Source organism: Schistocerca piceifrons, chromosome 5 (genome assembly GCF_021461385.2).
Source record: "Schistocerca piceifrons isolate TAMUIC-IGC-003096 chromosome 5, iqSchPice1.1, whole genome shotgun sequence".
NCBI classification, from domain to species: Eukaryota; Metazoa; Arthropoda; class Insecta; order Orthoptera; family Acrididae; genus Schistocerca; species Schistocerca piceifrons.
This window is the reverse complement of record NC_060142.1, coordinates 42,956,872-42,968,933: the sequence shown is the minus strand read 5'-3', so window position 1 is coordinate 42,968,933 and position 12,062 is coordinate 42,956,872. Positions and strand designations below refer to the sequence as shown.

General features: G+C 43.4%; 1 protein-coding gene across 1 annotated transcript in view; it reads right to left on the bottom strand.

Moving 5' to 3' along the window:
• LOC124798171 (hillarin) overlaps positions 1-11,247 on the bottom strand; it is a 544,164-nt gene extending 532,917 nt beyond the window's left edge. Inside the window, exon 1 of the mRNA XM_047261455.1 lies at positions 10,675-11,247. Coding sequence (XP_047117411.1) covers positions 10,675-11,247 — 573 coding nt within the window. The remainder of the gene's footprint in view (positions 1-10,674) is intronic.
• Between the last annotated feature and the right edge of the window lie 815 nt (positions 11,248-12,062).

Here is a 12,062-nt window from a genome sequence, read left to right as displayed (position 1 = left end):
AATGCTGAAGATTAGATGGGTAGATCACATAACTAATGAGGAGGTATTGAACAGAATTGGGGAGAAGAGGAGTCTGTGGCACAACTTGACGAGAAGAAGAGACCGGTTGGTAGGACATGTTCTGAGGCATCAAGGGATCACAAATTTAGCATTGGAGGGCAGCGTGGAGGGTAAAAATCGTAGAGGGAGACCAAGAGATGAATACACCATGTAGATTCAGAAGGATGTAGGTTGCAGTAGGTACTGGGAGATGAAGAAACTTGTACAGGATAGGGTAGCATGGAGAGCTGCATCAAACCAGTCTCAGGACTGAAGACCACAACAACAACAACATTATTTCGTTGATACAAGAGGATAAGGCACAGCTCCTAATCGTCAAACCGAACGCCAACATCGTACTTAAGTCTCTGCAGTGTCTGTGGAGCATGCGCATGTGAATATGCCTCTAACGATGCGTTGTTTAAGTAGCAATACTTTTAAAATCACTACACAGGCTTTCAGTTGTCCAACTATTTGCCCAATAACTTAATTACATTATTATATATTTTATTCACAACTTTCAGAGCATATTTAAAGAATCTCTTTACGTTGTTGGTTACCGGAGGTATTACTCATTACGCCTGGAGGAGATGGCAAGCTCTGCTGTAAATGATGATGTGTGGAGTGGGGTGGTAGTAATACCAAACACTGCAATTGGTACTTTAATTTTTGTGAATACAAAAACGTATTGACCACATTCTCCCTGCTGTCAGCAGCTTCTTATAGGGTTCATGTACTTTGCTGTACTGTCAAAATTTCTAACACTACCATTTTTGTCTCCTATTGTGCGCATGTAACTGAGGCTTTTTTACAATATGAAACAACGGTGTTTCTATTATTATTATTATTATTATTATTATTACTAAACAAGATTCGTCACAATGTAAGAGGTATACATGGGCTTTTGTTAATGTTTCCAGTGAAATGTTTCGTGAAAACAGCCCGGAATATGCTAAAAGGTAGTATTCGATCGATGTAGTTCAATTTCAGCCCTGTTAATCGCTGTTTACTTGTGCGTTATGCTGGGTGCCTTAGCCATTACTTATAGTTCATCGCTCGGCTGTGAGTGGAAAACTATCACTCCAAACAACTATGGCATGAGTCACATCGTATACTTCTTTTCGACGGCTTTCGAGCGCTAATTCAAGTGCCACAACGTCCTTCAAAAATAAATCATAGTTCCTTTAATATGTCTGTAAATAAAAGAGCTACGAGCGCTAATCATATTGCTTCATACTTGCCATTTGAGAACTGTAAGTTGTATGAGAAACTGGTTCTTTGACTTTGACAGTATAAGACAATTAGGAATTCCTATGTCCCTAAAAATATTTTAGCTTCGAGGACATAAGGCGCAACAAATGGCCGCATACAAGCTGGAGACAGAACTGTAGTAAACCGGACACGTTTCAAAAACTGGATGTACAGACGTATACCTGAAATAGTAAGTTATATATGTCGACAACAAGTATTTGTCAGGTTAGCATAAGAACTAAAGATGTTCTTCAGAAAAAAATAGTATAAAGCCTTATGTGGAAAGCCTTTTCCATTTCTCGAAATAATTCGACACCAATCAGAGGTAAGCAAGCAAGTAGCATACCAAACGAAAATGGGAATACGTTAATAAATTCAAGGCATTACTCGGGTCGCACAATCACCACCATGCTAAAAATTGATCGACTAGATTAAAGAAACAATGAGGTTCATGTTGTGTAGCCTATGAGGGTCGATGCTAATATGATGCGGGAAGGTGCAACGACCTGGCGAACGAGTGAAACGGACGGCCTTCGAGCCATGGACGACGCTGACACCTTGTTCATCCGCGCTTTCGTGTTCATGGTTCTGTAAGTGGTTTGTACCTACACAGTGGTTTTTTTTAAATTGTTAACTTCAGTGTCCTACATCTAGATCTCACATCACCAAAATCAATCTCCTCTCTCCTCTCTCTCTCTCTCTCTCTCTCTCTCTCTCTCTCTCTCTCTCTCTCTCGCTCTCTACAGAGACAGACTGGCTGTAAAACTGTGACACTTTTTGAAACGCAGAAATTCGTTCTACGTACAAGATCAGAGTCAAAAGCAAAAAGAAAAACTCGAAGTTCATTCTTTTACTTGTGCCCTGACTTGTAATTTTGTGGTACATCTACCACTATTTGCGCAAATATAGTCTTAAAAGAGGTCTCAAATACTACACTGGGCATGACAAGTTCAGGAACCGCAACACGGATTCGAGCTGTGTTTACGTGCTACGTAAGTCCTATAGTGAAAATGAAGTTCGCTTAAAGAAGGCGGTGCATCTGAAAGATGGAAAAACGGATCTATTTACAACTGTATTACATTCTATAATTTTTCCTGACTACATTTATATGTACTTTATTGTGTTCGGGACGAAAAATAACTGTATACTAAATTTTAGTTACGGCCGTGTACGTGGCCACATCCCATTATTTAAATTACAGAAAACCACAAGTTTTTTGAAAAACTGGAAAAGTTTAGCTTCCAGCGATTTAGCTTGGGGTAACACTGCTAGTTTCCAACATTTGTAAATAATCAACTTTGCCCCTGTTTATTTTCGCTCTGGTGAAGTGTTTAGTTTACGTCTTACTGAATGTTTGTTGGCTAAGTGCCATAGATTTTTGTCAGTGTAGACAGTCATTAGTGTTCAACAAATATCAACAATGCTACAAGTCAATAAATTCTATAAGAGAGAGTTGAAGGGTAACTACTTGACAGGTGAAGGGAATTCATACTACTGAGAGCAGCCAACGCGTCAGTTCTTTAGGGGAGAAAGTCTCACACGAGTCGCCTCCCGATGATTTAGATTTTTGTGTTAACAGTGATGCTGTTTGTCATGGATGCTAAACCCTTCCTACTAGTTTGTTTATCAGTTATTTTGACGCAATCTACACCACCATATTACTTGTATTTCTTCACTGTCTTTATGAAAGAAGATGCTTCAATAATCGGCAATTGATTACGAAATTATATCACAATACCCTCGGAATTTTACACATAATGATGTATTAAGTGTAGAATTCCTACGCAGATGTAATTTTTTTAAATCCTTTATATATTTATTTATGTAAAATTTGTCTCCCTAGTACCTTCATGCACCAAAAATAACAGCCATTTTTTCTGAAGTATGTAGACATAATTAATATACATTCGCCAAGGAAGCAATAGGAATGCCAAGAGGAAGCTTGAAGATGAAGAAATGCAGCAGGATGTAGACTACGCTTCAATAATGTTCTGAGACACAATTTAATATGACTCAAACCTCAATTTTCAATTTCCTGCAAGTCGTACTTTTCAGAATTTAGGTACACATATCTCCTTAAGTTTGTAAAGCATTTTTCTTAATATAAATTTCAGCTGTCTATACCTGTCTAGTAGATGTAAACTTTACTGTAAGTTAAACTAAATTGTAGAGAAACAAAATCCGTTATATGATAAAAATTAAAATATGAGATACAATAATTTTTGTTCTGGTTAATATAGTTAATGTGCGGAATTAAGGGCAAGCATCTCAGACAATATATCATACATATCTGGTAAAAATCTGGTTTCCTTCACATGCCCATTCAGGGATTTACTGTTACCTGAATTTGAAGAAATATTTTAGCAAATCTTGTGCAGCCCTTTCTTAACTATTGTTTTTTATAAACATTAATACATTCTAAATAGTTAAAAATACTTGCTAGTGGTTTAGAAAGTGCTCTACATTAACTGTGTTAAATTACAAAACTGTAAAACATTTGTAAAAGAAGTAGTCTCTCAAAGAAAGAGGTGCCGACGTGCACATAATATGGAGAAGAAAAAGTACCCTGTGTCCTTAAGGCTCTTAATATGAATTGAGATCTATTCTCTGACTACTCTATTTCTAAGACGTCAGCTTGGCAAGAATTACAGTTTAGACATTATGCCAAACAGCAGTAAATTCTTTAGACCTTGTGACATATAGCAGTAAATTTCTTCGTTGCCCTTTCAGACAAGTATTTTTTTTACATAGTATGCGAAAGTATTCGATTCATTATACCGGGATATATAAAATAAATACCTAAACGTAATCTGCGTGGGGCTTGGAGTCCAAGTGCGTATGTGTCGGACCATGAACCCTGAGGTTCTGGGTTCCTATGATTTTATTTCTTCTTTCGCTCATCGCTTCTTTCAACTGTGTTAACGTTTTTACCAGTGATAAATGTCCACTGTGTAGTTGGACAGGTTAGACATATCAATACGACTGACTACTAATGTTCAGTGACGTTTGTTTCGGGTCGAGAACGTCTTTAATCAGACTAACTGCTTCTGTACAACATAATTGTCACTGGCTGCTTAAAAGGACACGCTGACTACAAACTCAGTAAGCCATATTCATTGTGCTTCCATTGTGTCAAAGAGGAAATCATCATTTGTCTGGAACTATACGTGTCTGGAGAATAATGTGACAATATCCTTCCATCGCTTACCGCAATGCGTCAGCTGTTAATCAGTTTCAAATAACATGAATTGCCTTTTAAACCATCTGTGTACTGCGTAGTATGTATCTGTTTTGAGTAGCGTCACCTGTACTTAATACTGAATAAAAGTTCATTTTCGGACATTAATTTATGTGCAAAAGAAAGCTAGTATCTCGTCTCGGCTGCCAAGATAGACGTGGAAAAGAGGCTTTCGCAGTTGGTAATTAATACCCATATACGACGCAATATTTTTGGGCGGGTAGTTGACAACGACACTAATGCATTTTATAATCGTGTCTAGCGCCAGATAAGTGCCCTGGGAAACGAATAACCTCTGATAGCGTCTGGCGGGGCGTTGGGGTCAGCACTTGTTTTCCGATGAGTTAGCGTCGGCACGATACAGGCTAAAGTTTCTGCCACGCTCGAGTACGCGCAAATGAGCCACTCCTATCCCGTGAAAGATACCATAGGTATCAGTTAAACAGCCTATTACCGCTACGCCGTTTATAAATTCACCTGCGATAAGCCATGCAATGTTTTGTAGTGAAGTTTCTGGAATGGGTATGCCGACATTGGACTGTCTCTATTGCTGTTTCGCGTAAAAAATAGTACATAGAAAAGGTCATGTAATAGCAGAAGGTGATAAGGCGTTTTCTGAATCTGGAGGAAGGACGGAATAATGGGGAATAACGTTCCGTCGAGGACGAGGTCATTATAGACGCCACAATTTGTGTTGGACGGGAATGTGCAAGAAAATCGGCCCGTCCTTTCCAAAGGAACCATTCTGGCATTCGCTTTAAGCTGTTAAGGAAACCTTTGAAAACCTGATCTCATATGTGCATTAGCAGCTTCGCCTTTTTACTTATGTCGAGTCTCAATAAAATTGTTATGGGCATTAGATGTCATTCTATAAAATAATAGTTAAATGCAAAAACCACCGTTTTAAGGGATTTGCAGCTGCCTTTTCAGTGACGAGGCCTAATTATCAAAACGATTTTATTCAATATTGGCGGAGGAAATATACCGTGCTACATCTTTCCTCTGGATGCCAAGTAACGCCGTTATGTTTTTATTCAACTCCCTGGTTTATCATGTAAGAATGGCTTTCAAAACAATGCGCAGTTTATGAAAATACTGACCTATTGCTGTGTTAGCGACTGCAATTGAAACGTGGAATGTCTTGTCAAGGTAGCCGTAGCGACATACCACCTGTAGTAACAGGTTAGACTACTTACAGATTCCAGAATATGTTCCTTGAGTCGTCTAGTGACACCAAACGTTAGTTTTGCAGAAACGGTACTCTGTTTCAGGTCAGTGTCGAAGAAAGTTTTGTTTTTTTCTTCCACAAGAGTAAAAACAAGATACCACGCGATTTTACCTACACTCCCACGGACGTGGTTATTACGAAGTCTAATGACAAAAAAGTAACTCTTCGCAGACAATATTTTGTGGGAGAAAGTAAGTACACTTGTTTCTCTACAAGCCATATACGAGTTTGCTTACTTAAGATGACAATTTAAAATCATGTGGGAGCAGGAATGTTGGAGATATGACGTGCAACATAAGGGATATTATGCCACAGGGGTTTAACATGCGAGACTTTCAAAAATCGCGCAGCGTTGCATTTAAAATCTCGCCGTGGCCGTGCGGTTCTAGGCGCTACAGTCTGGAACCGCGTGACCGCTACGGTCGCAGGTGAGAATCCTGCCGCGGACATGGATGTGTGTGGTGTCCTAAGGTTGGTTAGGTTTAAGTAGTTCTAAGTTCTAGGGGACTGATTACCACAGAGGTTAAGTCCCATAGTGCTCAGAGCCATTTAAAACATTTTGAAAATCTCGCCGCAGCGCACGGCTTCATATAACGAGCCCTCTGTAGAGTGAAGAGCTTTGTGTTTGGCCTTTCCCATTCAGCTCCATAGGCACAGCCTATGATGCAAGCGCCGGTTTTCATATACACTTCGTTCTATTCCACACTGATGAAAAATCTCAACGCATCTCTCATCTGCATGTCATAACTACGTATATAACACCATAATACACAAGTAGGTAGATTATGTTGAGAAAGTAACTGCAGTACGATCTTACAGAGACAACATTACCGTATTACATGGCTCATTACTGAGTAAACGGCGATTTATACACAGCAGGAGCGAGAACTAAATAGATACTGTAGAAACATATAATATTTAGTAAATCTTTAGTGAATTATATTAACATCAAAACATTTGTAGGACAGTTTTCCATAAGCATCTGACTTGTGTAAGAATTGTCGGGCTTTTAGTGACATATCGTCAACATGAAACGTTAGTTTTGTGGTTACATTAAGGATCTCAAAATTTCTCTTTCCTTCTTTTCTGTGGTCGTCCTCTACTTCATTTTTCTATGGATTTGTAATATAATATTATTTTTGACAGCCTATTAACGCCACTTCTCTTTCAACACGATCTAGCCATTTTATGTGATCTAGTTAAATTTTTCCGTGATACTCTTTACATCTTCCCTTTTCATTCCTTTAGCACATCTTCAAATAAATTATCGTTTTAGTTATGGATGGCCGAATTGAGCTTTAAACTCATTTCCTCCCGAATGCGAATCCATCTCTATCTACACTGCAGCTGTCGTCAGTGGTGTGCTGGCTGGCTGTCACAGAAGATGGCATACTAATACGCAGTTTACATAATGCGTGATTAAATAGACCATGGACGACGTCGCGCCGATAATAAACACCACACATCTGCTGAGAGGGAGAAGAAATAAGTTTGCTCACAAAACATATCAACGTAGATATGGCGAGCGAGAGGAACATTAAGTTTCCTGTGGGGGGAAACTCCTGTCCGACACTGCACAACGCCCATTGGTTACTACGTATCCTTAAGCACTTGGTGAAAGTTTGCTTAAGCTTCTGTAGAGCAATATTACGCAAGCGTTTTAAACCCTACACCTGCAGGTTCAACGACTATTTTTGCACTTACAGTGGAGTGACAAAAGTCATGGGATCGTGATATGTACACACACAGATGGTGGTAATATAGCGTACAAAAGGCAGAAAATGTCAGTGCATCGGCGGAGCTGTCATTTGGGCTCAGGTGGTTCATGTGAAAATGTTTTCCACGTGATTGTGGCCGCACGACGGGAATTAATGCCTTTTTGGAAATAGTTAGGGAATTCAATATTCCGAGATCCACAGTGTCAAAAGTGTGCCGAGAGCACCAAATTTGAGGCATTACCCCACCACAGTCGACGCAGGGGCCGACGGCCTTCACTTAACGACCGAAAGAAGCAGCGTTTGCGTAGAGTTGTCAGTGCTAACAGACAAGCAACGCTGCATGAACTAACAACAGAAATCAATGTGGAACGTGCGACGAACGTATCCGTTAGGAAAGTGCGGCGAAATCTGGCGTTAATTGACTATGTCAGCAGACGACCCACGCGAGTGCCTTTGCTATCAGCAGGACATCGCCTACAGCGCCTCTCCTAGGCTCCTGACCGTATCGACTGCATCCTAGACTACTGGAAAGCCGGGGTCTGGTCGGATGAGTCCAGTTTCAGTTGGTAAGAAGTGATGGAAGGGTTCGACTGTGGTGCAGACCTCTCGGAAACCATCGGCCCAGGTTGTCAGCAAGGCATCCTGCAAGATGGTGGTGTCTCTGTAATGAATTGGGCTGTGTTTACAGGAAATGGGCTGGGTCTTCTGGCGCCACTGAACCGATCGTAGACTGGAATTGGATATGTTCGGCTACTTGGAGACCATTTGCAGCCATTCATGGCCTTTACGTGTTCATAAACAACGATGTCATCACACCGACTCACAGTTGTTCGTGATTGGTTTGAAGAACATTCTGGACAATTCGAGGGACTGATTTGGCAACCCAGATCGTCCGAAATGAATCCCATCGAACATTTATGGGACGTGATCGAGAGATCAGTTCGTGCACAACATCCTGCACTGGCAACAATTTCGTAGTTATGGGTTGCTATAGAGGTAGCATGGCTTAATATTTCTGTATGGGACTTGCAACGACTTGTTGAGTTGGTGCGGCGACGTAAGGTTGAAACGCAGACATCAGTGTACATTACAGGTGCAGACAGTTAATGTCGGTCTGGACAAGGTGAGCAGTTTCATGAGCTGTTTCATCAAAACAACACCAATACTGGCTGCTGCTCTTCGTGAATGTTGTTGTTGTTGTTGTGGTCTTCAGTCCAGAGACTGGCTTGATGCAGCTCTCCATGCTACTCTATCCTGTGCAAGGTTCTTCATCTCCCAGTACCTACTGCAACCTACATCCTTCTGAATCTCTTTAGTGTATTCATCTCTTCGTCTCTACGATTTTTACCCTCCACACTGCCCTCCAATACTAAATTGGCGATCCCTTGATGCCTCAGAATATGCTCTACCAACCAATCCATTCTTCTAGTCAAGTTGTGCCACAAATTTCTCTTCTCTCAATTTCTATTCAATTCCTCCTCATTAGTTATGTGATCGACCAATCTAATCTTCAGCATTGCTCTGTGGCACCACATTTCGAAAGCTTCAGGAATATCGATGCATTAATGGTATGTGTAGAGGTCCTCTTTCCACATCGGGTTTGTAGGAGATGAATCGCTCACGGCCAACTGCGCCACAAATTGATGAAGAGGTTACTGTTGTCATGGCTGAAAATGTTGGAGACTATGGAAACCTTGATGCAGTGGACGAACTGTCACGAATTCATGAAGGTCGTTGCTGTATCGCAGTCTAGACCGCATATCGATAATCGGGATGTTGCTTTATAACGAACTCGTTCTCTATTTAAATTGTTACTTGAGTAATGAACACCTCACTTCATCCTACTGAGGAATATGAAACAGCTGATTCACAGACACCATTCGCATGCGACAACTGACACTAAAAAAACAAATATTTGATTGTCCTAGCAAAAAACCATTTCTGGCCATACATGGGAACAGTGCTACGAATTTCGATTTTAGCGTTCCGCGACTAGCGTTGCATACAGTTGTGATGGGTAAATGTTTGGTAGTCTATGTATGATAAGCGTAAATAAGATACATCAAAACACTCGCCGGAAAATCGTTCATAATCTAATATGTTGTTGTTGGGTTGGCCTTCAGTTCGAAGACTGGCCTGATGCAGCTCTCCATGCTACTCTATCCCGTGCGAGCCTATTCATCTCTGAATAACTACTGCAACTTCCATCGTTTTATATCTGCTTAATGTATGCATCACTTGGTCTCCCTCTACGATTTTTACCCCCCACACTAAACTGGTGACCTCTTCATGTCGCGAATGTGTCCCATCAACCGATCTCTTCTTTTGGTCAAGTTGTGCGACAAGTTTGTTGTCTGCCAATTCTATTCAATACCTTCTCATTAGTTATATCAGCTACCTATCTATGCCTCAACATTCTTCTGTGACTCCACAGTCTATTCTCTTTTTGTCTCAGCTGTTTGTTGTCCATGTTTCACTTCCATACGTGCCTACAGTCCTGACAAATACCACCAGAAAAGACTTGCTAACACTTAAAGCTACATTCGATGTTCACAGATTTCTCTTGTTTGGAAATAATGTCATTGGCATTGTAAGTCTGCATTTTGTATCCTCTTTACTCCGGCCATCGTTAGTTATTTTGCTGTCCAAATAGCAGAAATCATTTATTACTTTCGCTTGCTGATACAGGTTTTCTGAATTTAGCTTCCATTTTTAATTTTACGGCAAAGTGTGTTTGGATATGGCGGGAATGTAAACATTAGGATGCGCTACAGGTCAGTATGTTAACGCAGCCTCTGTTTGGGCTTCACATTCGTTGGTTTCGTCAAGTCACAAGCATACTACCGGATAAACTAGACCACGGGCTACGCTTCACATCAGTGTTTCACCACAGCCAAAAATCAGGGGTGGCTGATGCCAGACACCAGCCACGCGATGTCGGGGACAGTGACCCTTCTGAGGGGTGACTACTCACCACATTAGGCTGTGCTACAGGTCAGTATGTTAACACAGCCTCTGTTTGGGCTTCACATTCGTTGGTTTCTCAAGTCACAAGCATACTACCGGGTAAACTAACCTAGACCACGGGCTATGCTTCATATCAGTGTTTCACCACAGCCAAAAATCAGGGGGGGTTGAGATGCCAGACACAAGCCACGCGACGTGGGGGACAGTGACCCTTGTGAGGGGTGGCTACTCACCAGGTAGTAGTCGATGGGCTTTTCGCGGTGCTTGGAGTAGGCGCGCTGCAGCTCGGTGGCCTTGAGCGCGTGCGCGATGTGCAGCGCGCTGGCGTCGAAGCGGCCGTACTGGTAGCCGGAGCCGGGCGGGTCGTGGTGCGCGGGCGACGCGCGCCCGCCGAAGCCCGCCGACGGCCCGTGGCCGTGGCCGGCGCCCTGGTGGCCGTTCAGGTACGGCCGGATGCTGAGCGCGTCCGCGTCGAACGTGCCGCCGCGGCCGCCGCCGCGGATCTGCTCGTTCACGAACGTCGACGACTTGGGCACGTTGAGCGCCGAGCGGATGCCGACCGCCGAGCCGTCCAGGTGGCCCGGGCCGATCTTGGGCACGTGGCTGCTGCAGTACACCTCCTTGTCCTCCTGCCGGTGCTGGTTGTTGTAGTACGTCTTGAGCGTCAGCTTGGTGCCGCACGCCGCGCACTTGAAGCAGCCGCTGTGGAAGAAGGTGAAGTCCTTGAGCGGGCCCACGCGGTCCACCTGGTACACGGTCTGGCCGCAGCGCAGGCACGTGCTCTCGTAGAAGTTCATGCGGTACATGGCGGCGTCGCGGGATCGCACACTCACACGGGGGTTCGCGCGGAAGAGACGGATCGCTCCTACTGCTGGTGGAAGCGGTCGAGTCGCGACTCGGTCAAGCGCAGGCTCTACCTGCCCCGGCGGCGGCCATGTTGACACTACACGTCAGTGCGCGGGCCACCTCCGCACCTGCTGTGCTACCTGCGACGGTGCTGCGCTCTGCGGGCGCGCCGCCGAGGCTGCGGCGGCAGGCAGCGCTACCTGCTGGTGGACGCTGGAAGGTCGCGCCTCGCCTCGCCTCGCCTCGCACTGCCTTACCGCTCCTTCTAGAGTAGTTATCCCCACTACCTCTCGGCGAATACACCTACACCCATACCTACAAGGGGTGTTCTCGGTTCGAACAGGGATTTGTATATTAACAGACCCAGCTCACATTTCTAATCACGCCCGCGATGGTGTGTGGTTGTGTTGCTTTCGGTTTGTACTCGATGGCGCTTTCAGTCTTGGAGGAGGATTAACCTCAGCAAGCAATTGATGTCTTCAGTATAATTGTGTCAATAGTGTCACACATGTAAGACAAAACTCCCTCCCCCCCCCCCTTCTCTTATGGGTCCTCGTCCTCCATCGGCTCCTTTCCGCCCTTTCCCCCCTTCCTTTTTCCTCTCCTTCCCCCCTTTTTAGTTTCCCTTCATCTCTCCAGGTTCCCCACCTGCCCTCGGCTGTGGTATGTCATATTTGCCAACTTTTTAGTGCAGTGTTCACGTGAATGCTCAGTGTTGTTCGTCTTTCCGAAGTGTTGCGAACAGAAATCATGCTATCGCTGGGTGTGAATTTTA